The following is a 25506-nucleotide window of genomic DNA, read 5'->3' on the forward strand; positions in this document are numbered from 1 at the left end:
GTTGAAACCAACAAATAGCCACAATTTCATATGGTCCAACCTAGCAAAAAAGTCCTAACATGGCTAGGAGGGTGCTAAGGAGAAGAACGGGCCTTCTATAGTTTAACTTGACCCTTGAGCTCAAAAGAAGTAAAAGGCAATAGATATTTCTTGAGCATTTACTATATGCCATGGTTTACACTATCTGATGAAATCAGGAGTTTATCTTTACTTTGGCTAATCTTCATGATTCATAAGTGGGGATATTAGCAACATGAAACAATGGAAATATACAGCCAGCAAGAGCAGTAATTCTGAAGGAAAAGGAAAAAAGCCTGAAGGAGATCATGTGCATTTGAAAGGTGAGGAGGAGAGAGCCAGGGCCATGGTGGGAGGAGACAGAGCATCTGAGCAGGGTGCAGTGACCCTTGAGGGAATCTAACTCGGTGTCCTTCAGAGACCCAGTCAAGCTTCTGGAGCAATAATCACAGTATCTCACTTCAGGATGGGAAATGCCTTTCTGGAAGGAAGTCAACATTTTATGGTCTGGACCACAACACTGAGATAGTAAATAAAAATACAAGCTAAATTTTTTTTTTTTTTAAATAAAAACACAGTTGGAGGTTCCTTAAAAAACTACAAATAGAACTACCCTATGATCCAGTCATCCCACTCCTGGGCATATACCCAAAGAAAACCATAATCCCAAAAGAAACTTGTACCATCATGTTTATTGCAGCACTATTTACAATAGCCAGGACATGGAAGCAACCGAAATGCCCATCAACAAATGAATGGATACAGAAGATGTGGCATATATATACAATGGAATATTACTCAGCTATAAAAAGGGAGGAGATGGAGCTATATGTAATGAGGTGGATAGAACTACAATCTGTCATACAGAGTGAAGTAAGTCAGAAAGAGAAGGACAAATATTGTATGCTAACTCACATATACGGAATCTAAAAATGGTACTGATGAGCTCAGTGACAAGAACAAGGATGCAGATACAGAGAATGGACTGGAGAACTCGAGGTATGGGAGGGGGCGGGGGGTGAAGGGGAAACTGAGACGAAGCGAGAGAGTAGCACAGACATATATATACTACCAACTGTAAAATAGTCAGTGGGAAGTTGTTGTATAACAAAGGGAGTCCAACTCGAGGATGGAAGATGCCTTAGAGGACTGGGGCAGGGAGGGTGGGGGGGACTCGAGCGGGGGGAGTCAAGGAAGGGAGGGAATACGGGGATATGTGTATAAAAACAGATGACTGAACCTGGTGTACCCCCCCAAAATAAATAAATAAATAAATAAAAAATAAAACAAAACAAAACAAAACAAAAAACAGAAGTTCCCATATTTCAACAGATCTTCAGGTTGACATAAACAATAAAAAAATCAGAATTTAAAAATAAATAAATAAATAAAAACACAGGAGGGAGAAAAAGTCCAAGTTTATTGGCTTTTGGAAAAGACCTAGAGGATTTCTTATTCCTCTGAAGCATTTTGGCCCCATTTCTACTAAAAAGTTTTAATTGTTTTTGATATGTAATCCTCTCTAGGGATTTGGATAAAACAAGGGCATTATGAAGTTTTATCTGGGGAATGTCATCCTGTAAAAGGATCTGTGAGTGGATTTTGGAAGGATCCAACACCGTTTTGTTGGATAGTTTTATGTACTGGGTGAACTGAACACACTTGAGCAGGAATTTTTAATTCTTAAGAAAACTCAAAGCACATTTTAACAGAGAGGAAAATAGAAGCTGTAGCTTTCAATTCTAAGGACTCTGTGACCTATGAAAGGTTACTGGCTTCAAGGGAGAGATTGAGAAGCCACAGAATTGTATAAAGTATTTGATATTTATATAAATTTATATAGTATTTACAAAGTGCTTCATAAGATTGTTGATATATATTAAAAAGTGCAAAATCCACAAACAGAAGACTAAAAAGATTGGACGCTATGTCCAATGGATGCTGTATTTCTAGTTAATTTCACAAAAGAAAAGTCTGTTCAAGGAGTGCCTCACTTTTTTTCAAATTTGTGAAGAGAGGAAGGGATGCCACCCCCACGACTCCAGGATGGAGGAGTGAGGATGAGAAACCTGGGGTTGAGCTTGCCCAGAGTTTAGCCTGGGCACCACCTGTTCTTAGAGCCTAGCAGGCAACTGCAGCCTCATTTCAGGTTTATGGTTTATTCAGCCTAAATTTACTGAGTCTGGAACACACACTGTGCAAGAAGAAGGCAATGAATACCTGCCTTCAAGGAATCGAGAGGTTTGTGGCTAATAAACAAGAAGTGACTAATAAGCAAGTGAATTATCATGGTTGGTAGAAGGTTTAAGTTATTTTATGTGGTCAAGGTTTTTCCTTACTGACCAGATGGAAAAATACCAATGCACTTTCTCCAGTCTGTCAGGGGTCTTGAAAACACTTTCCAAGCAATTGTTGCAACATGAAGAAAACAGAGACAAGAATCAGGCAGCTGTCTAAAGGGCAGGGCTAGCCTCTCACTGCTCTGTCAAGACGTGCGTTCCTCACTACCTGTTTTCTGATCTAGCCAGCTTCAGATTGCTTGCTCCTCTATCTAAATTCATTGAAAAATTGATATAATGTGATCTAGGATTTGCCTATGTCAACCTATCTTCTTTTAGCATTTTAGAGTTGACTTCATGGAATAAGATAATTTCATTACGGATCAGGAGCTTGAACTGCGAGATGTAATTATGAGTCCTAATTCTAGCACTCAGAAAACAAACAAAACAAAATGACCAAAACAAAACCTAACATGCTTATAAGCACCACAAAAGTTGTAAACACGAGTGTGTGAAAGCCAGGTTAATCCTCACCACAATTCTATTCATTCGTCAACAGCTAATCGGTGAGCTCTGTTACAGATTCTGGTGCCGAGCAGTAGAAGCTATTATTATCCCCATTCACGAATGAACCTGACTCACCCCCTCAGGCCTTCTCTTGGGGATCCTGGCCTCACTGAGCTCTTACGATTTTGCTCTCTTGGCAAGGAAAGCAAACTGCAATCCCCAAACTTCCTCTTTCCTGAGAGTTCTGCTTTGGACTCTCCAGGGCCCACAGTGGATTCAGCAGAGTTTTCTTATGTAATTCTCTTCAAAAGAGTGGTAAGGGCACCTTTTCTTGTCCTTGGGGACTGGGACTCAGATGAGGGAATGAAAGAACCCAAATCACAAGTGGTCCACAGTCCATCCTCCTGCTGGAAGCGGCAGTAAACCAGGAAAGACATAACGTGTGAGAAGCTTGTCTGAAAAATCGTTAGAAAAGAGGCAGTCTACGCACACCTTCCTTCACTGAGTTCCTTCTCATCTCCTCTTTATAGCTTAACTCTATAAAATACAAAATGTGGGTGTAGATGAGAAATAGTAAGAAAAACAAGACCAAATGACCTAGGTAATCGTTACTCAGCATATACCCACAAGCCTCATTTTAATGAATGATATCTATATCATGGCCTGGAGCATCGCTCATGACGTTGTAAGTTTAAAAAAGTTAAAATGGTAAAAAGTAAAAGAAAAGAATATATATTTTTTAAGATCTAATACTTTTATTGATAATTAAACTTTTCATAGGAAGAAAATAGTTATAGTATAAAGTATAAAAACATTCTTACATATTACCTGAAAAGTTAAAGACAGCATTTTATTTATGTGTTTTTTTTCCTAATACAAAATAAGAAAAATTTGAAAGCACAGAAAAGCAAAATCACCAAAATTTTACCCAAAGAAAAACACTCAATATTTGCATGTGTATTATTCCAGCATTTTTTGATACAAATGAATCAATGTGCTTTTCTTAATACAAACTATATCCCCTCTACAGAGTAATTTAGCATAAGGATATTCTTGATATACTAATGGAGAGAAAGCTGCCTACAAAACAGTCTGCACAGCACATCACAGGCACAACTCAACTGGGTAAGCCCTCATGGTTCCTCTACGGCATTTGATTTGTTTTTCTTGTTAAATTCTTTTCTTTTTTCTAAAAGAATCTTTTGTGTAGGGAGACACCACAAGTGCCAAGAGCCCAGGTCTCCCATGTCCAGTGTTAGTTGCCCTACCTGCCCTTCTTCCCAGACGCCAAGGTTGTGTGAAGACTGATTTGGAGACACACAGAATAATTCAGTTCTTGTGTTCTCTCACTTCTGGGAGGCATTGTGCAGGTGTTAATAATTCAAAAAGTCATGGCTCTAACCCAGCAGAGGATGCTTTGAAAAGGACAAACACAGTGAAATCTGGAAAAGTGCAGTAAGTGAGGCTAAACAGTTAGAAGTAGTCAGATATATGAGCATACCACATGCAAAACATAGCAAAGCTGACCTTTGTTGTGTTACTGATGCGTGACCATGGAAAAAAACCCTACATCTTTAAATATCATATATCTTCGAATCATCTGGAGGTATAGGTATTTTAAAAATGTATCTGAGAGAGAGAGAAAAATAATTCAAAAGACAATTGTAGTCAATACGCCTCTGTCAAGGAAAGGTCTTTGTAGCTAAAGTGAAATGGCATTTCTTTTTTAATGAGGTGAACATTTGTGAAGAGCTATTATGCATATTTTTCAAAAAATAACAGCATAGATCTCTCCTATAATGCAATAAATGTCTGGGTTTAGTCCACCTAATGTATTGTCTAAAATACAATGCAATTTTTAACATAAGCATCTATGAATAAATTCAGTTGTATATTGCAAGCTGGAAACATTCACAAAGCTATAGCAAAAGCTTTTCTTTTTAAAGATTTCATATGGTAAAAACTGAGTGTAATAATTATCTTGCCCAGATTCCACTTAAAAAAATATTCAATTTGTGGGAAGAAAGCCCACATTTTACACATTGAAAATTAAATCAGTTACCAGATAAAACTTCGAAACTCAAGACCAGCTCATAGTAATTAAAAGATAATAATGGTTTAAGAATCAAGTAAATCTGAGTCAATAAAACACAAAAATGATTTACTGCTGCTTTTAAACATTTGAAAATAAATTCTAAAATTATTTTAAATGATGTGTAACTTCTGTGCAGCAGAACCACAAATCAAATCATCTCTCTATTCACCTAGTTCAAAGTTTGAAAGGTAAAGCATGACTTCACGAGGTTGACTGACCATAAAATGTGAATTTTTTTACTAGGCTTCTCAACATGGCCACCATGACGTCTGATATTCCCGTGGGAACAGATTTCTCCAGGAGCCCACTGCATTTGGCTACCTCTCCCAGAGCCCTGAAATGACTCCCTCAGGGTTGGGCAATGATGCTTTTTGGATGCAGGTGGTGGACATTTTTAGCAGGAGGATCATTGGTTCATGTTAAAGATCACAGGTTCATTTAGAGACCCCAGACTCTTTTGGTCCACAGAGCTTGGGTTTATTTCCAGGGCAGAGCTGGGGGGCCTGGCACCCACCTGAGTCTTGTGTGCTGACCAGCGGGGTAGATTTAAGTGTTTATCAACCCAAGTGGTTACTTGACTTGACATTTGGAAACTGGTGGAAGAGGTGGGATGCTGGACAGTGGGAGCAGAAAAACATATTTGGAATACATAAATTTGGCATGAGTTTTTCTTTGAATTGCAACTCAGGTTGTTGAGAAACTAATGGTACAACTAACATTTTACTTTAAAAAAAAGCTGAAAAAAGTCACTTTTGTGTTCTGTGGCATAAGCTGAAGCTTCTGATGTAATTTAAAATCAAAAAGCATTTTCTTTTCAAATGGAACTTCTAGGTTGAGGGAGCCCTTTAAAAATGATAGAAAAAGTAACTTTGATTGCATAAATCATTAAATCATTAGACTATTTGAATGAACAATAGAAATGAAATCATCTCTCTTTTAAAAGCAGATCTGAAGTCTAACTCCTGTGGGTTACCACTTAAATCATCATAATAAATTACAACCAAGGAAAACATTTAGGAAAGAATCAATCACTTAAATACACACAAAAGTGCTGAGAAGGCATATAATATATACATTCAAGTCAAAGTAAAATTAAGCTGTTGATGAACATAGAGATTGGAGCAAGTCTTAAGGCAGCTTAGAATACTTTAGTGTTCTGTAATAGAAGCTTCTATACCACAAAACCCACTAGTACATATTGTTTCTGAACAAAAAACTCATGCTAGAATCAGAAACCTGGTGTCAGATTCAATCCTATCATTTTCTGCCAATGATACCTGGGTGTTTTATTTTCATGTCCAGAACATTGTCAATGAATTTACATCTTTTTTTTCTTAACTTTGAAAAACATTGTGTAAATTGCTTGAAATTAAGTACTAATATATGCTTTTGGAAACAGTATTTTCTTTATCTATTTCCAAGCAGTTGAAAATGTTCTTTATGGTGATATGAGCTTTTAGAGTACTTACAACTTATGACACAATTATGTTCTTTGTGAGGGAGGGATTCAATCAGTAGAATAAGGTGTTCTAAGATGAAAGCTCTTAAGAATGCTAAAGAATCTAAAATTCTCAAACATGTACAATAATTGCACATAGATTATAACTTTAAACACACATTTGATACTTCTTTACACGTCTACCTCATTACATAGAAAACATTTAATTTTCGTATGGTTCTGAAAATTATCAAAGTGTGCCTTAGCCATAGCTTGTGAGAAATAGACATGGCAAGTTTTCTCCCAATTCATACATGGTAGAGCACGGTAATTAGAATCACTGCCATTTAAGAACACCACCTCCTCAGCTGATGAAGTTAGAGATTTGATTTTGACACTTTCAAGAGTACTGACTCTAAGAAGATATTATCTATTGATGCTTCAAATAATTTTAGGTGAAAAAAATTCTCTATCCTAGAATTATCTGTAGTATGGAATACTGTAGGTAAGTCTAGATTTGAATGGATTCTATACTTAGCAACCTACCAAAGATATTTCATGAAATTCATCACAAATAAATGATCCTATGAAACTAAAACTGGAAATGAAAGTTAAGCTGTGAGATACTTTTAAGTCAATAAGTAGAGATGGAAGAAAGACATCTTGCTGAGGTGGAAAAGAAAACAACTTGGAGTCTGTCCTAATCCCATCCATGTCTATTTGTTGTGTGATCCCAGGTAAATGAGGTACCTCTCTGTGTGCCAGTTTCCTCCTCGGTAAAATAGCTGCTATTAAGACCTCACTCACCAGTGTTGTCATGAAGATTAAATATACTAATTTTCACTAAACCACCTTAGACATTGACTGACACCTCTTAAATACTCGATAAATATTAATTAAATCTGCATTCTCCCAAGTTAAAGATGAAAGTAGAGAAAACATACACCCCTAAATAGTTCATTCTTGTTGACGTCCTATTTTTTATGTAGTGTAACAGTTTTGCATGCTGTGATCACTACAGCGAATCTGTGAATCTTAAAGTGAAACCTCCACTTATCTGCTTCAGACAGGTGAGCAAGTCACCCGACGAGGGGGTCTGCCAATAGTTCTCTTCGGCTTGTCAGTTTGACTGCCTCCCCGGATCTAAGAACTGTGGAAATACTTATCTGTGGAAATACTCATCCCTGAAACATCCTGACTGCAAATATAAAGGCATTTGTACAAACATCTAAATCTTGACGGCTCTGAACCTCTACCTACTCACACAGAATGTAAAATCCCTTCCAGAGTTTCCTTTTCTCTTGAATATTTATTGGAATCCCAAAGGGAAACTTCATGAGTGACTTTAATGTCCCCCAAGTCACTGGTTCTCAACCGTTGCTGTACATTAAAGCCACCCAAGGAGCTGTAAACAGCTCTGCTACCCGGGCCACCCCACACCATGCCAATTAAATCAGAATCCCCGGGGGAGGCACCAGGCACAACTCCCAGGTGATTCCACTGTGCAGCCTGGTTGGAGAAGGGCCCCGAGCCCCCTGGTGTGCCGTTTCAGCCCCACATGTAGTCACTTGGACAGTTTGGCTTCTGTCTGCTGGATCAAAACCCCACCTGCCAAATGACAGAACCTCAGCCCTTCCCTGTCCAGTGTTTTTCTAGAGCCTCAACTTTGGTCACTCATTAGAATTGCTTCTGTAGAGTTAAAAAAATATCATAGCCCAGGCCCCACCACAGAGTAAATAAATCAGAGTTCCTGGACACAAGGCCCAGGCATCTGGGATTTGTCAAAGCGGCTCAGGGATTCTAACATGTTCCCAGGGTTGAGAATGACTGCTCTGAGGGCTTTCAGGAGGAGGGAAGGGGGGTGGCACATATGACCAGAGTCTAGAATTTGCCATGCCTCAGCTCCGGCTACCTGTGTGCTTGCTCTGCTCAGCCACAGCCATGCTACCTGTGCCCACCTGCCCTCGATTTACTCCGTGCTCTCCACGCTGCCTGCATGGCAGCTGCCTGCCTCCTGCAAATCTAGGATGGCCTCATTCCTGGGGGCACCTGCTATTTTTGCCTGGCATCTGAAGCTCCATTTCTGCCTGCCTCCTGGTCTTTGCCACTTACCTCTCCCTCCAGACAGTAGGGGAGGATTTCATTTTCTTGTGTCCAGTTCCTTTAGAGATGATCCCTTAGTAGGGTTATTTGAACACCCACTTAAATTCTTTCTAGTTTACCACCCAACATTCTGGGAAGAGAGGAGGGTCCCAGAAGGGACATACTGCTGCCTCCCCCACTCCCCATTTTACCCGTTAGTGCTCTCGTCCTCAGAGTGCAGGCAGGCCAGCCGGTGGGTGGATTGGGAGGCCATGTCCAGCCTCACAAAGTCCCACAAAAGGATACTGACCCTCAGGCTGTACAAGATGTCTTCCCATTTATAGGAATTTCCCTCTTAAGGGTTTGGTTATTCCTGTCTGTGTCTGGCCTCTGTCATTAACCCCTTCCTCACACATATATCACTGAATGCCTGAGGCCCTAACTAGGGATGAAATTCCAGCTCCTTCCCTTGGGTGGCCTGGACCTCTGGCAAATCAGGAACTAGGGCTAGATGCCTGTATTAATACCTGAGAACATACTGGAGCCTTTAATAAGGTATTTTCTGCCCAGAACATAGTGAAGACCCTTAAGGAACGTTGCCTTATTCCACAGACCTGTGTCTCTGAGTCCTTGCAACAGTTTCTAGCCATTGCATGAAGCATTCAGTAGGGCTAAACAAGCCAGACATGTTCCTTTAAAATCAGACTACTTTTCCCTGGAAGGTTAGATGGTTTCAAATTCTTCTGTCTCTAATAAACTTGGATGAAGCAAAAGATCCCTGTAGACTACCTGCCCCAACTTGGTACTATGAAAACAAGCCAAAAACCAAAAAACAAGTCAGCGCAAGGGGAAGAATGGTGGTGTTTTCCCTAAAAGGATGGTGTAAATCATTAATTTATGCCAGAACTGAGTACAGGCAGTGTCATAAAATTGAGTCATTATGACACCAGCCTACAAATCACCATTGAGAACACCTGCAGAAGGACATAAACAGTTCAGATATTGTTCACCTTGTGACCCTAGGAAAGACCCCAGAGGCTGCTCATAGAACTTCACAGTAACTATCCAGAAAGCTGCTGTGTCAGAATTTGGAATAGTGAAATTCGGCTGTTTCTCATCTCATCCCATGTGCTACCTGGAGCCCCTCTCTGCCTGCCTGTTCCTAGCTGGCCAAGAGACCTTCTACGTCGGCCCTATGTTGTAGGTCTGTATGCTAACATCAGAGCAGCATCGTTAGAAAAGAAAAGCAAGTCAGGGGATGCCTAGTGCTGAGGTCTGAAGTCATTGTCCTAGAAACCCAAAATAACATATTTTCCAGATCTGAGTCCCAAGGACCACATTTTTACAGATCCCTGGGGAAGAGAATAGTTGTGTAAATTCAGTTACCTACAATGACAGAAAAGATTAGACCTTCTTTTCCAACAGAAGAATTCCTTTATTTTTCCATCAGGCATCTTTGCCCCTCTAGTTTGTCCTTGAAAATTTAATTTGAATGGAGCAAGGCACGGCACAAAAAAGGGAAAAGAAGTGTGTTTTCAAGCATAATTTTTAACAGCTTGGAACCAATGGAAAAATACGTCAGGAATAGTTTATTTGGGTGTTCACTGCTAAAGCAGGTCCATAATAAGGCACATTCTCTTCTCCCTCAAGAACAGATAGGTCACTGCTGCCTCCAATCAAGTTCTTTCTCAGTGCAACCCGGAACAACTGCATTAAGTGACTGCCCTGAAACCAAAGTCTTATTCTCATTTATTAGATCTTCCTTACAGGTACTTTAGAGTTCTAGATCATCTCTCCACTGATGAGATTCTTTGGATTTTTGAGCTGTGCCTCTAGAAGCAATTCAATTTCTCTCCTGAAGGAATTGCACAAAGACTTAATATTTTATTAAATGCATTTCCTGCATCTTTCAAGACCATCAAGGAAATGGCACCCTTAAATTTGGCACTATTCTTTAACAAACACACACTCTGGCGCATGTATTCAGCCTTGATGTTTTCTGTGCTGCATCAATAAAATTTAATTAAAATGAGTAGAAAAATTACAGTAATTTCCACTTATCATTCCCAAATGCCATTATGAGACCGAAGCCCATCATACCTGTACCTATCAAGCAGGGTGATAAAACTGTAATGGGCTATTCAAGAGGGTTATGCCATTGCTATACTTAGAAATTTTAAGGTAATAATGAGCAACCATCTGTCTTGAATGTCATCAAAATGGGGACCAGGACAGCTGATCTCTTAAATCCTACTCAGATAAATTTTTTCCATTAAGCAGTGAGTCAGACCTATACGTAGAAGGACATGGATCATATATATCCATATATTGATACTTAAGCATTAATGATGGATTTTTTGTTGTTTTCTAAAAGTGAAAGAAATGAGAGAAAAAAGAATGAGACAAAGGGTAAGAGCGAGAGTAAGAAAGAGAGAGAGGACTATCTCTCTGAGAGGCTGAAGCTCTACTAGTGGTAAAGAATATGAAGCCATTATTTTGGGGAAAATGTAGTAAAAATTAAATTTTAGAAAATGCTGAATGAGGTAAGTATACTTTCTTGGGGTTTTGGAAGATAAGTAAGACAAAAATTTAGAGAAGACTTGGAATCTTTTTGGCAAGATATGTCATGATGAATTACTATGGATCCCAAAATGTTGCCTGTGGGGTAGAGATAGACAGTCCTGGCAGGTGACTTGGATATAGAGCCTTTTATGATTGGGATGAAGAAGCAGAAGAAAACAACAATAGTACTCAATTGCTCTTGGCTACATGGAGTACTGATGAATCCTGAAGAAAGAGGAAACCAGCAGCGGCAAAATGGAATAAAATACCTGTTCTAAGGTAAAGAGGTGACTAGGATAGAAGATGTGACAGCATCAATACCTGGGTGGGAAAAGAAAAGTCATTCTTGGTGCTACATATTACAGCCGTTAGTGGTTGGTGGTAAGGCTGAGAAAGAAAAGCAGAGTGAAGGGAGGAGGGCTGGTTGGCAGGGACAAGGTTACTCAGGTTCATTGTCATCTATTAAAGGGGACAGGGAGGAAGAAGAGAAGCCCAAGGTGAGGAAGAAAATGATAGTGATAAAAGGAGAAAGGGATGAATTAGGGAACATGGTAGTAGAATAAACAAACAAATCCATGTGCTGTTTCTTAAAATGATCATTATAATATACAGTTTCATAAATTAAAGAAGGGGTAAATGCATACACATCACTTTCTACAGAAAAAGTCTATAATCAAATATAAGAAAAAGGCATTAAATATAACAATGCGTCATGGTGCTCAACTCTATCCTTTGGGTGACCTCTTAATTTCTCTAAGGTTTGCAAAATGTGACTAATATTAGTATTTACCTCATGGATTTTTTGGTGAATATCAATTTGGAATAATTTAGATGAAATACATGTTTATAGTGCACAGTAATAGTGTTCAACGATTGTTATTAACATTTTTGAAAATCTGGAGCGAATAGATGGTTTACTGGGAAAGTACAGTAGACTGAAGAAACAGAAAACTTAAGTATTCAATCATACAAGAAACTGAAACCATAATCAAAAAATTACTTGCAAAAATGGTATCAGGCTCCATGGTAGTTTTAAAATATGTTCACAATTCTTTGATACTCCTCCTTTTAAGAGGTGGAGCTTAATTTCCCTCCCATTGAGTATGGACTGGTCTTAGTGACTTGCTTCTAACAAACAGAATATGGCAGAAGTGACAGTGTGTGACTTCAGAGACTAGTTAATAAAAGGCACTGCTGCTTTCTTCTTCTTGTCTCTCTTTGGTTTCACTTGCTCTGGGGGAAAGTTACTTTCACATCATGAGGACACCCAAGCAGCCCTATGGAAGACACATGATGAAGAACTGCGGGACTGTGAGTGAGTCATGTTGGAGAGGGCCTGCAGTCCCAGTCAGGTCTTCAGATGCTGTAGCCACAGCCAACAGCTTGTCATGTGAGACCATGAGCTAGAACCACCCAGCTAAGCTGATCCTCCTAGACTCTGATCCCTCAAAAACTATATGAAATAGTACAAATTTGCTCATACACTTTAGGGTAATTTGTTATACAGCAATAGATAACTAATACACCAAAGGTTGCTTTTTAGAGGTGGGGACTATGTATTTTTAGCTTGCTGTGAATATCCCTTGAGTGCTGGTCTATGTTCAGGTCAGCCCCTGGGTTGGAGCACTGACTCTACCCCTCAGGTCATCGAAAGTCTTTGGGCTTCAGTTTCCTCCAATATAATTCTGGGTTTAACAGTTTATCTTCATAGTCCCACCTTGCTCTGAACTTCTTAGATTTTATGACTTAAAATTTTCAACTGCAATTACGTACAATGATAAACAAACATAGATGTGTGGTTAAAAGAGTAGCTAAAATTTAATCAAGTTACAGTACCATTATAGCTTTATCAGAGAAAAAAAATTACATGAAAAATTTTCAAGGGAACGCACATCTCATATCTTACTTAGCTTTATTTCTCCCTGGGACCCAGTACCTGGCACATAGGAGATACCTGCTATTGAGAGTGCCTAATGGTCATTTGTGGCCCCTACTATAATCCAAGTTGGTTGTGGCATAAAGCTTCTTAACTAGGGGTTCACAGACAATAATTCTTTCTGGGCGCTGAAAGTACAGTGTGTTCTTGCCTTGATGTGGGAGCTCCACTCTCATTAGCATTTAAAAGAGAACACTTATTAGCTGAACTACTAAATGTCCTTTATACAATATAATGAGTTTCATTGAAAAGAATCACCAGCTTAGCTAAGGAGAAATTTAAACACTTTGCCATCATTTATGAATTCAACCCTTCTAGGATGGTATTTTTAAATGTACTTTGAATGAAGGGAAGAAGAAAAGTGGTAGAAATCTTGACAAAAGAAATGTAATTAGAGTTTTTTTTAAAATGGCAATTCTGTGCTTTATGAAGATATCTTTGATCTTACTTCTCAGGAGCCAGGGAGACAGGGGCATTGTTGCCCACAACTCTCTCTCTACACTGTGCCTCGGAACAGGTAACTGGGATGGAACGTGCCTGCTTTTGTTAAAAGTGATGGAGAAAATTGCACAAAACCATAATCGAAAACCACTGTAATGCAAATCCATAAGGCAGAGGCACACTGCAGGAAACTCACACAAGCAATGGAATTATACTTGATCTTTCTTTCAATATCTCAAGATTACCCTAGACATTTGTTTTGTGCATCCAACTCATTACATTTAAGTTAATGCATCATATCAGAATTAAGTAAAACCATTAATTAGCATATATTGTTTCCTCTATTTTTTATCTTGGAATGTTAATCATCATAATTCATTCACTCATTCATTTGTTTATTAACTCAGCAACTCCTAAGTTCAAGACAAAACCAAATGGTAAACTTCCATAATCTTTTCATATAGACCACAACATCCTAAGAGATTAGACAGGACAAAAATATATCTAGAGTCACAAAAGGTTAAGATAAATTTAGATGTTACACATGTAAGTATTTATCGAAAGGAAGTGTTGTGAGCAGGGAGAGTGATGTCATGGATTGATGTCATTTCCTCCATGATGCTGCCTTATCTCTGTAAGGCACAAATCTGATTATCATCAACTCTATGTCTAGAAGCCTTACGCAGGTATGAGCCTTACCGAATACAGTTCTCCTAAACGTAGCACAGTGAGACACTAAAATGTCCATCTGAACTCACCTCTCCATTTTAATGGTCAACTCTCTCCCACACCTTTCCCTTCCCTGCTCCACAACCTATACCAGCAGCCTAAACCCACCTCTATCTACCTCCCCAAGGCAACCTGAGCCCTGAGCAGATTGTCCTACCTCTTTGTTTCTGGCACTTGTCAAGCTCACTCTTAGTTTCATGGTTTTGCACACTCTTTTCTCTTTGCTTTCATTTCCCATGACATCTGCATGATAATCTCCTAATTATCCTTATACCTGTCTCTGAAACACCCAACCCACAATCAGCTTCCCATGAACACCTGGCCTCCAGGAAGCAATTCAGTTCCCTGGTTCCCATGACACATTGTTAACATCTATGTTAACATCTGCCCCGTGGGATTCTTGTTTGTGTATGTGTGTGTGTGTGTACATGTGTATGTACATGTGCGTACATGTGGGTGTGCCCTGCTATATTAGGAGCTCCTAAGCGTGAGAACCATGTCTTATTTGCCTTTGTCTCCCTGGATTCTAGCATGGTGCCTGCCATGCAACCATGTGGTGCTTAGTCCACACTCAGTCCATGCTTGAAATAAAATGCGGGGAAGCCCTTCAGTCAGGCCCTGAGACTGAGTGGTAGCAATGTAAGCTCTGTTCTCTCCACCCCAAGGAGGCAGGCAGTCTTTGACAAACCCATTACAATCATTCATGCAGGAACAGAGAATTTTTCCAGGAAGAAGTATCCAGCTCTCAGTGAAACTTTTCACCTCAGGATAAATCAGGGACTTTAGTGTTTGGTCGCTTCATCCGAGGATTTGACTTGACACCTTATTAAAATGGTCTACCCAATGATTTGTCAGCAAGAGCCACGGCAAACTCTGATCGCTCCTCTCATCTCTGAGCAGTATAATCAAGTGATCCCTGCCCAGTCCTAGCCTGGAAGAGGGAACCAGATGCGTGCTTTATGCTCTATGTCAGGTCAGAGAATGATTAGGTTCACAACATTATCCTTAAAACCCAGTCATATAGTTCAATCATTCATTCTACAAATGAGAAAACTGAAGCTCACAGATATTAAATTAATTATCCAAGGCCCCACCATTAGTTGCAGAGATAAGGGGCAAACTCCAGCTTTCTGGGCTCTCGGTTAAGTGTTCTTCCTACCATATAATCTGTTTTTTTTTCTCACATTCCTGTTCTTTTTCTTGAATTTTCTTACAAAGTCATGCACAGCACATCTAATTTGGCTCCCATTGTCTTTTTTTATTGGAAACTTAAATTTGGATTTGCATTGCTGCTTTTCCATTCAATTGGTGATAAACACTCAAAATGTCATCTGGGGGGAGTGGAAATAAAATAAGCATCTGGTAAGAATGTGCTGTAACGAAGATGTCATTGTCACTGTAAATCCTAGGCAAAGAATCTGGCTTTTCAAAAATAAATGCATGAAAACATCTATGTCCATCTCAATCTATATTTTAGTAAAAAAAATTTAAAATGCACTGAAATTGGTAGACTTTCAAAGATGATAGAATTAAATATAAGATAAATGACTAATTAGCTGAAAGTACAATAAAGATAGCCAAACACTCATTCATCCATTCTTTCATTCATCTATCCAACCACTCAAGGTGTACTGAATAAATGATGCTAAGTCCCACAATTGCTACTAAAACCATCCACTAATTAAAGAATATTTAGTAGGAGGCAAACTAGTTTCAACTACAAAGTCAAAAAAATCTAAGTTCAAAATTTGCCTCAGGACTTCCCTGGTGGTCCAGTGGTTAAGACTCCGCGCTTCCACTGCAGGGGTTACGGGTTCGATTCCTGGTTGCAGAACTAATGACGCATGGTGTGGCCAAAAGAAAAAAAAAATTGCCTCTGCGAGTCATAAGTCTTGGCAAACCCTCTAACACACGGTCTTCTGCTCTGTATTATTTCCATCAACATACAAAAGTACTGTTATTTCTCCCATCTTAAAAATAAAAAAGATTTGTCTTTTGACCTCACTTCTCCCTCCAGGTATCATCTCATTTCTTTGCTCCCCATCCTTTGAAAGACTTGTCTATACATACACTTTCCAATTTCTTTCCTTCCATTCTCTCTTGAACCCGTTACATTCAGGCTTTTCCCCTGACACTCCAACAACATGGCTCTTATCAATGCCATCACTGATGCTCACGTTGTTCATCTAACTTGACCTTTCAGCAGTATTTGGCACCATCCATCATGCTCCTTCTGGAGACACTCTCTTCATTTGACTCCAGGACACCACAGTTCCTTGGTTTTCCTTCTCCCTGCTGGCTGCTCCTTCTCGGTCTCCTTTGCTGGTTCCTGACTTCTTGACACCACTGGAGTGCCTGAAAACTTGGTTCTTGGATGTCTCCTCTATTATTCCCTTAGAGATCTCATCCAGCCTCAGGTTTTCAATATCATCTCTATCCTGGTGACTTCTAAAATTATACTTCTAGCCTAGACTTCCCTCCTGAACTCCAGAATTCTATGTCCAACTGGCTATCAACAGCTCTGCTTTGTGGACTAATACACATCTCAAATGTAACAAACCAACCATTGGTTCTCGATTGTCCCTCAAGCGTGCTGTCTTTCAGTCTTCCCCAGCTAATACATGGCACTTTCATTTTTTTTAAAATTTAAATCATATCATGCCATGCCTGGACTTAAAAGCCTCCAGTGTTTTCCCACCTTGTTCAGGCTCTCCAAGCCCTGTCCCTTGTCACTGCTCTGATACTGTTTTCATATTCTCCCCTAGTACACTCCACCCCAGCCACATTGGTCTCCTTGTCCCAGGGTGCCACTGTGTGTGTGGTTCCTAATTTCTGGATAGCTCTGCCCCAAATGTTCACATAGCTCCCTCTTTTATTTCTTTCAAGGATCACCTTCTTTTTAAAATAATTAATTAATTAATTAACTAATTTGGTTGTGCTGGGTCTTAGTTGTGGCACATGGGCTCCTTAGTTGCGGCTTGCCAGTTCCTTAGTTGTGACATGTGAACTCTTAGTTGCGGCATGTGTGTGGGATCTAGTTCCCTGACCTGAGCCTGGGCCCCCTGCATTGGGAGCTCTAAGTCTTAACCACTGCACCACCAGGGAAGTTCCAAGGATCACCTTCTTTTTGAGGCCTTCCTTGGCAACCCTGTTTAAAACAGTAACCCTGCCTTCCCATACACACACTCCTACCTCCCTTCCCTGCTTTATTATTGGCCTTATAGCTTACCGTGAATGTACTGTATATTTTGCCTATTTATTTTGATGACTCCAAAGCTCCTCTACCAGCAACTCTTTTTTATTCACTCGTACCTCAGCACCTTGAAGAGTGGCTCACACAAAATAGGCTCTCAAAAAATATTAAATGAATGAATGAAGGTAATCAGTGATAATAAGAAGAGCTACCTCTTGGGTAGAGAAGTAAGTAAAAATTAAATGAGTACTTTGTACATGATAATGCATCATAGATTAAATTATCTAAATTACTATTACATGTCATATGTATATTCAGAAGTAATTTTTAGGTGGAATCTATAGGAGAGAAAGGAGAAATTCTAATTAAAAGAGATGGTAGACCTGTGATAAACCATAATGGAAAAGAATATGAAAAAGAATATATATAGAGAGAGAACTGAATCACTTTTGCTGTACAGCAGAAAGTAACACAACATTGTAAATTAAGTATACTTGAATAAAATAAATTAAAACAAAAAAAACCTTACACGAAGTTGGAGGGAAAGTTAAAGGAGGATACTCTCCAATCTGCAAAAAAAAAACAATGGTAGAGAAGTACATGGTTTTGTAAGTCAGCCTCAGGCAAGGAAGAGACAGCTGATGGAAACATCCTGGAGTCTGGCCCAGATGACCAGCTCCCAGGGCTGCCTAGGGGGTAAGGGCATGAGGGAGGAAAGAGTTGGGAGGCAGGCTGGGACCTGTGTGAGTGGGGTCATGAGACTGGTATGTGATCTTCTGGATGGTTCAGGGTGAGACCTCTAGGCTCCCAGACTGCCGTGTGCTGATGTCCATCTCGAGTATCTTGAACAGTTCTCAGTTTCTAGGGCAAGAATCAGGGCTTGCAGTATTTGTCTGTCTCTGGGGCTAGATGCGTACACCTTAAAGTAAGCAAACTGCTCCGAGTCCAGGGAACGGGATTGCTGCACGTGTTCATATACTCTCTACTAGAGCGTTTTGCTGTGAAGATATAAATCCTCATGGTGGGCAGCAGCACCGGAACATCCCTATTATGCTGCTTTGGGCCTAACATACAGTGATGTTACATGTTTCTTTGTGGGTTGGAGTTAAAATCAGTTCACCAGCGTCTAGACTTGTCATTATCAGTTCCAAAACATTTTAATGTAAAACTGCGATTTTAAAAAGGCCTTCTAATTCTTGAAGTTATAATGGATATATTAATTCTCAAAAGTCTTTGTATCCAGATATAGCTGTTTGATTAGCTGGTATAGGCACAGTCCATGAATAAAATTCCTTTGTGAATCATATTACCTGAGGGTTTTATAACACAAAGTTGATTGTCATAGATTACCCCTATACTTTACTAATTGACTTCCTTCACTCCCATTAAACAGACCTGGGGATGGAGGCAGAGGCCACTTCTCTCACTGACAATGAACACAGCTCAGGGAGATGTAGAGGAAGGTAATGCATTCTGTACTTACGTGTCATCATATAATAAACGGTGGCAACCTCTATAATACCTGCCTCAGCTTTTCTTTACAATTTGTAATTGCTTTCCCACATGGAGTTTAAAATTTGCTTGCTACATTGGTGCAGATGTGGCCAAGGATTTCCGGTTTGTGAAGTTAATTAAAGGGCCTGATCTCATTTTTTTTTGGATAAATTTATTTATTTATTTATTTATTTATTTATTTATTTATTTATTTATTTATTGGCTGTGTTGGGTCTTCGTTGCTGTGTGTGGGCTTTCTCTAGTTCAGGAGGAGGGGGGCTACTCTTTGTTGTGGTGTGCAGCCTTCTTATTGCGGTGGCTTCTCTTGTTGCGGAGCACAGGCTCTAGGCGCGCGGGCTTCAGCAGTTGTGGCACGTGGGCTCAATAGTTGTGGCCTGCAGGCTCTAGAGCACAGACTCAGTAGTTGTGGTACACAGGCCTAGCAGCTCCATAGCATGTGGGATCTTCCCAGACCAGGGCTCGAACCTGTGTCCTCTGCATTGGCAGGTGGATTCTTAATCACTGTGCCACCAGTGAAGCCCTATCTCATTTTTTTTTAAATGGTGACCTTGGACTCTATGTACTAGAGTGGGGAATATGTGTGTAGATGTATCATATATATTCACGTATAAATATGCACATATGCTACGTATGCAGATATTCAGAGAAAAAATAAATAGAAAACGAGAGATCCTGAAAGAAAAGAAGTGAGAAAGGTATGAGAAGGGAAGGGAATTAGCATTCATTAAGCTCCTACTGTGAACTAGGCACCCAGGAAAGAAGGTGATGGGGGAACAAAGATGGAGAGATGCAATTATCTGGATGTTAAAGAATGAATTTGTAAAAATCTCCTTCCCTAAAGGAGAGTGCTGTAAAAATGGATGCTGGCAGCCCATGAGGGAGTGCTTGTCAAGCCATTCAGAGGAGAACAGAAGGCTGTGGGGCACTGATTTTGGCTTTGTCTCCCCTAGGTGCTGGGCTGCTGTCTCGCCATGAGATGAGTTATCTTTGAAGTTCTGCTGAGCAGTCTAGATAGTGTGACTTAAAAGTGCAAGTCCCTAAACAGACTTCAGCCTTTCAGAATACAAATGTTCAGAAAACCATATGAGGTCAGGAAAAACCAGCCCAAGATATTTCCCTTTAAACTCTAGAGAATGCTAGCAGTCTCCATAATTAAAAGGATCCTAGACGACTATGTATTGGAAATTTCTAGGTACTGGTATCAGTTTTTTGGTTCATTTTTTTAAATCGGGGGTTCTTAAAATTTATGTAATTGCATCTTCTGAGTCCTTGGATGGGCAGAGATAAGAGTGGACCTTGCAGAGTCCCTGGGTAGGTGGGAGATGGGTTCAGGTCCAGCTGAGCTTGGAACATGACAAAGAGTGAAGGATGAAAACGATAGCCATTTTACAAAGCTTTAAGGTAAGTCTTTGAAAATTGTTTAGAAATTCGTAGCCAATTACAGGTTTGCTTAGATGTCTTTTTTGGCTTTTTCCACTCCCACAGCCCCAATATCACATCAGATGTTCTCAGCATCATTGGGCTTACTAGAGGAGCCTATCTACCTCCATTTGCATTTTGGGATAGATTGCAATCATTTGGTCCAGTTGTTCATAATTTTCTATATTTGTGTTCCTTGTCATGTAACTTTACAGTGTACTCTCACTGTGAGCTAGTGACCTGCTCAGCCTCTTGACTCTGGCCTCAGCCATGTGATTTTCTTTGCTTATAGGATGTTTAGGAAATGTGATGCAAGCAGAAGCTTGAAATGAACTTGCACACAGGGGGTTGTTCTTCTGCCAGGAGAAGAATGACAGACATGTGGCACTGGCTACAGTGCTCCAGCCAAGCCTACTCCAGCATAGAGCCCCACCAGACCCACAGACAGGGAATCATCCCAGTTGAGACAAGTAGAGCCACCCAGATCAACCGCGATCAAAAGAGCTAAACCCTGCAGATGCACGATAAATAAATGTTTACTGTTAAATGCCACTGGGGTTGCTTGTTATACAGCAAAAGCTAGCTGATACAAGTGCTATTTGATCCATGCTCTTCTTGTCTGTCAGTGTGATATTTCTAAAATGGAACTTCAATTATCCTAAAATTACTCTACCTAAGACAGTTCAATGACCTCCTGTTACGGGCTGTGTAATGTCCTCCCAAATTCATATGTTGAATTCTTAATCCCCAGTACCTCAGAATCTGACCTTATTTGGAAATAGGGTCACTGAAAATGTAATTAGTTAAGTTGAGATAAGGTCATACTGGAGTAGGGCGGGTCCCTATTCTAGAATGACTGGTATCCTTATAAAAAGGGGAAATTTGGAGACAGACATGCTCACAGGGAGAATGCCATGCGAACATGAAGGCAGAGATTAGGATGATGTGTCTACAAGCCAAAGAACAACAAAGATTGTCAGAAAATCACCAGAAGGTAAAAATGAGGAATAAAACAGATTCTTGTTCGTAACCCTCAGAAAGAACTAATCCTACTTATACCTTGCTCTCAGACTTCTACCTCCCAGAATTGTAAGACAATAAACTTCTATTGTTAGAGCCACTTCCCATTACCTTTAGGATAAAGTCTAAACTTCTTCACAAGGTAAGAAAGTCCTTCCATGAGCTGGTCTCTTGTATATGCAGTCTCATCTCACACTAGATTTCACTAACTTCAGCCTTACCCCATTCACTAGCCACATAGAACTATTTAACGTGCTCCAATCAACTGCTTCAGAGCTTTTGTCCATGCTACAGCCTTGGGCCTAGAATGCCCTTCCTGCTAATTTCTCATCGCCCACTGGATCCTACATCTTCACCTAATTAACTTCTATTTGTATTTCAAGCTCCGGATCAGGCTAGCACCTCTGGAAACTTTCTCCTCACCTTCTCAGTCCTAACCATGGGTGGAGGCCCTATTGAATTCTCCCCAAAGAGCCTATACAGATATTTCTATTGCAGTACTCTTCACACTGTGGATAATTAATTACTCATCGCACATCTTTATCCTTCTCAACAGACTTGATAATGAACCACTTAAAGGCAGGGTGATACATTATCTACCCTTTTATTCCTAGTACCTAGCACTGTGTTTGGCACAGAGTGGTTATGCAGCAAATGTTTGTGGGAGGAATCTGTGAATGTTTATGTGCAAATATGGAAACAGATGTGTTCCTGGCATATGGGAGATACATTCTGCTTGTGTGACAACTGGCAGTTGAGTTTACTTCGAAGCAAAAGCACCCAATTAAAGACCAAACATTACTTCCTTATTCTTCTTCATTTCCTTCTTTCTATATAACTACCCAATCTCACATGCTTTATAATGCTTTCAGATGTAAGTGATAGTGAATTATTACTGACGGTGCGCCTTTCATCTTCAAGACTGACAGTCTACGTTCCACATTTCTCAGGAGGGAGAGACTATTATAACTATATTTTTGCTTACCAAGAGAATTGTTAATAGTTATCCTGAAGGAAAAAAAAATCTATAAATATCCAACCTATAATGAAAGGCTTCAGCTTACTTTTTTCCTTTACTAATGAAATTCTTTCTGAATTCAGTGCCAGAATTGCTACATAACCATTACACTGAGAAAAGAGACAAAGCCTGTAGTGAGTTTCTTCTTTTACCTGTTTAGTCCTCATTTTGGAATCCAGCGACAGATTGTTGTAGGTATAATGTGCCTGTGTGACTCCACAGAAGAGAACAGCGACTATCCCTGAAATTTAAAAACATACCAGTCAAAACCAATTTTCTTTCCCACCTAAGTCAAAGGTGTAGGGCTATCCCAGCTAGAAAATGGACTTGGTGTCAGAGTTAAAACTGCTGATGATTATGGTGATGAAATCTGAGTAAACCTTGCTACTTTAAACATGGAACTGAAAGGATTAAAGCTAAAAGACACACTAAGAAGTAGATTCTTCCTGGGGATAAATAATTCTCTAGTCATGAGTTAAAGTTATACTTGGAAACCCATGAACAAAAGACTATACAGTCAATTCCAGGCCTCTCATTGCTAGTGCCAACTACTTTGCTGAATTTTATACTAAATGCTGGCATATTTGCTTACACATTTGCTTTCCATTGTATACCTTAAGGAGCCTGAGAAGTTCCTATCATACCATAATTTAGTATTAAAAACCACAAGTCATAAACCTAAGACATCTACAAGGGTTCAGTTGCCTCTGCCAATGCTCCCCCTTGCCAAGCACAGAAAGAGGTTCTTGTTTGCCTCTATGCCTCCTTGGCAAAGCTGGGGGCTTTGTCTTTCTGCCTGCTGGATAATCTCGTGAGCACATTCAAGGCACACAATCCTTGAAGGTAAGCTCGTCTGTTCTTATGTGCTTCTTATCCATAGTGGGCCCTCAGCTGCTTCTTGGCTGGTTGCAGGATTTATTTCTTAAGCCATCATTATACCCAGCTTTAAAAACTACCTGAAGCCACACATACACTAGATGATGCCTGGGGACAGAGGAGTAGCAACCATGGGGCAAATGAGTTATTTGTCCCTGGGCTCCATTCTTCTCTGTGTCATTGCCCCTGAGCTGGGGTGGGGAAGTGGTGGGGGCTGCATTCTCCCTTGGATTAAAGATTTGATTAATTATGGGAAATTGGGCATAGAAGAGGGCTTTGGGAAAAAACACAAGATGTAAGTATTCCTCAATGCAAACCAAGGGGATTGAATTGAATTTTAAATAGCAGACTCTTTCCCACTAAAGACCCTCATAAATTAAATGCTGATGATTCTTAAGAGTATAGAGATATGTGAACTGAATACTGACATTTCAAATGAATCTGCAGTAAAGAATTTTTAAAAACCAAGCATATTTTTTATATGTAGACTGTATGCTTCTATTTATATGTTGGTTATTTTGGGGATTGGCTTTAGAAAAAAATATTGCTAAGACATTTGTCTAATACATTTACATCACTTATTTCCTTTTAATATTATGCTTCAGACTTTTAGGCAAAAGAATAAAAACAACTAGGAAATTGTGCCAAGAAATTTATATGCGGTAAGTATTTATATAGATTTTTTTGAGGGGGTAACTTTTTGGTTTCCTAGTCTCTCTTCAGAAATTCAAAGAAAAAAATGCTTCTGAAATATTATATTTCACTCTTCACAGAATTTCTATTAAAAAACAACCAGTACCAGGGAAACTTTGGGGGTAGTGAAGTACTTCAAGGACTTCGAGGAACTAGGAGGATTGCCATGCATGTTGTTTTGGTATCGAGCATTTTTCTTTCTTTATTTAAAAATGCAATGTATCTATCTCTGCTGATTCTGCAGTCTTTTGGAAGTTTTTTCTGGGTGAGGTTTAGCTGACCTCCCACTGCTGTGGAAATGTTTTGACTATACATTGATCTGCAGAGACGTAGTGAATAAAAAGGGATGGGGGCTGTGGGTAGCGCACAGGTGCATTCTGAGAACAAAAATATGTAACAAAGACTAAAGGACAGGTAAGGGCTCCAAGATCAGCCGAACGCTTATTGTGGGCAAGGAGCACACTAGGTTTATTTGCATCATCTTATTTTGTTTCATCGATTTATCATCTCACAACAGGCTTCCTACAATTCACCAGCCCTCCCCATGCTCTTCCCCTTCTCAGTATTAGCATCTCCACTCTTTCTGCTGCCCAGACAAAAACTCTGGGAGCACTCTCTACTTCTCCTCTCTCTGTACATCCGCCATGTTGTTGACTTGTCCTTCAAAACTCACCTGGAATCCAATCACTTCTCAACACCTCCGCCTCCACACCCTCTTCCAAGCTACCATCATGTTCTGCCTGGATTACAGCAATAGCTTCCTAATTGTCTCCCCAGTCTCTCTTGCTGGCCCCCCACTGTCTATCTTCCCCCTAGTACTAGTGATACATTTAAGACAACTCAGATCACATCATTCTTCTGCTCCCAACTCCGTAATGGAACCTCTTGCTCCTTCCTCCCCTCCGCCCCCCCAGCTCCTTGACCTCTTTTCTTACCATGCACCCCCACCCCCCAGTCACCACCATCTTTGCTAAACAGGTTGCACTACAGGACCCTTGCATGCCTGGTTCCCACTGATTGGAAAAGTCTTCTCCAGACATCCACATGGCTCCCTCCTTTCCTTAAGATGTTACATTATCAGACAGGCCTTTGTTATACACACTATAAAAATAATCCCTGTCGTCATTCTCTACTCGCCTACCTTGATCTATTTTTTTTTATATTATTTACTGCCACCTAACATTTTATATATTTATAGGTTTATTTTCTGCCTTTCTGCACTGCAGTAGAAAGCTCATTGAGTGCAGTATGATTCACTGGTCCCCAACCATTAGATCAATGCCAGCCACATGGTAGGCACTCCACGTATTTGTTGAATAAATAAATGAACATTCCTATTACCAGGTAACAAGAAACCAAAGCAATTTACTCAAGGTCACCTTGAAAGTGGCAGAGCTGAGACTCAAAATTCCACAGACTCCCTGTACTTCTCTGCTTGCATTAGACCATCCGTGAATGTTTTAAGGTAATCTTAAGCTATCTAAAAAATATCATTTCTGATGTCCCAGGGAAATAGTCAGAGATTTGATGAAAATTATATATCTGAATTGGCTGGACATCTCCACTGAGGATATTTTCTCCAGTAGTTCCACACGTTTTCATTTCCTTGCCTTCATTAGAACACTAACAGGCAAAGTTTTTGCTAATATCTTTGAGTTTTGTCTACAGATAGGTCACACAAGCAG

The 25506-nt window shown here is 39.8% G+C and overlaps 1 protein-coding gene across 1 annotated transcript in view; it reads right to left on the reverse strand.

Moving 5' to 3' along the window:
• SLC9A9 (solute carrier family 9 member A9) overlaps window positions 1-25506 on the reverse strand; it is a 535038-nt gene that overhangs the window by 231399 nt on the left and 278133 nt on the right. Inside the window, exon 9 of the mRNA XM_057739599.1 lies at window positions 22405-22493. Coding sequence (XP_057595582.1) covers window positions 22405-22493 — 89 coding nt within the window. The remainder of the gene's footprint in view (window positions 1-22404; window positions 22494-25506) is intronic.

The sequence above is a fragment of the Hippopotamus amphibius genome, chromosome 6, assembly GCF_030028045.1.
Source record: "Hippopotamus amphibius kiboko isolate mHipAmp2 chromosome 6, mHipAmp2.hap2, whole genome shotgun sequence".
NCBI lineage: Eukaryota > Metazoa > Chordata > Mammalia > Artiodactyla > Hippopotamidae > Hippopotamus > Hippopotamus amphibius.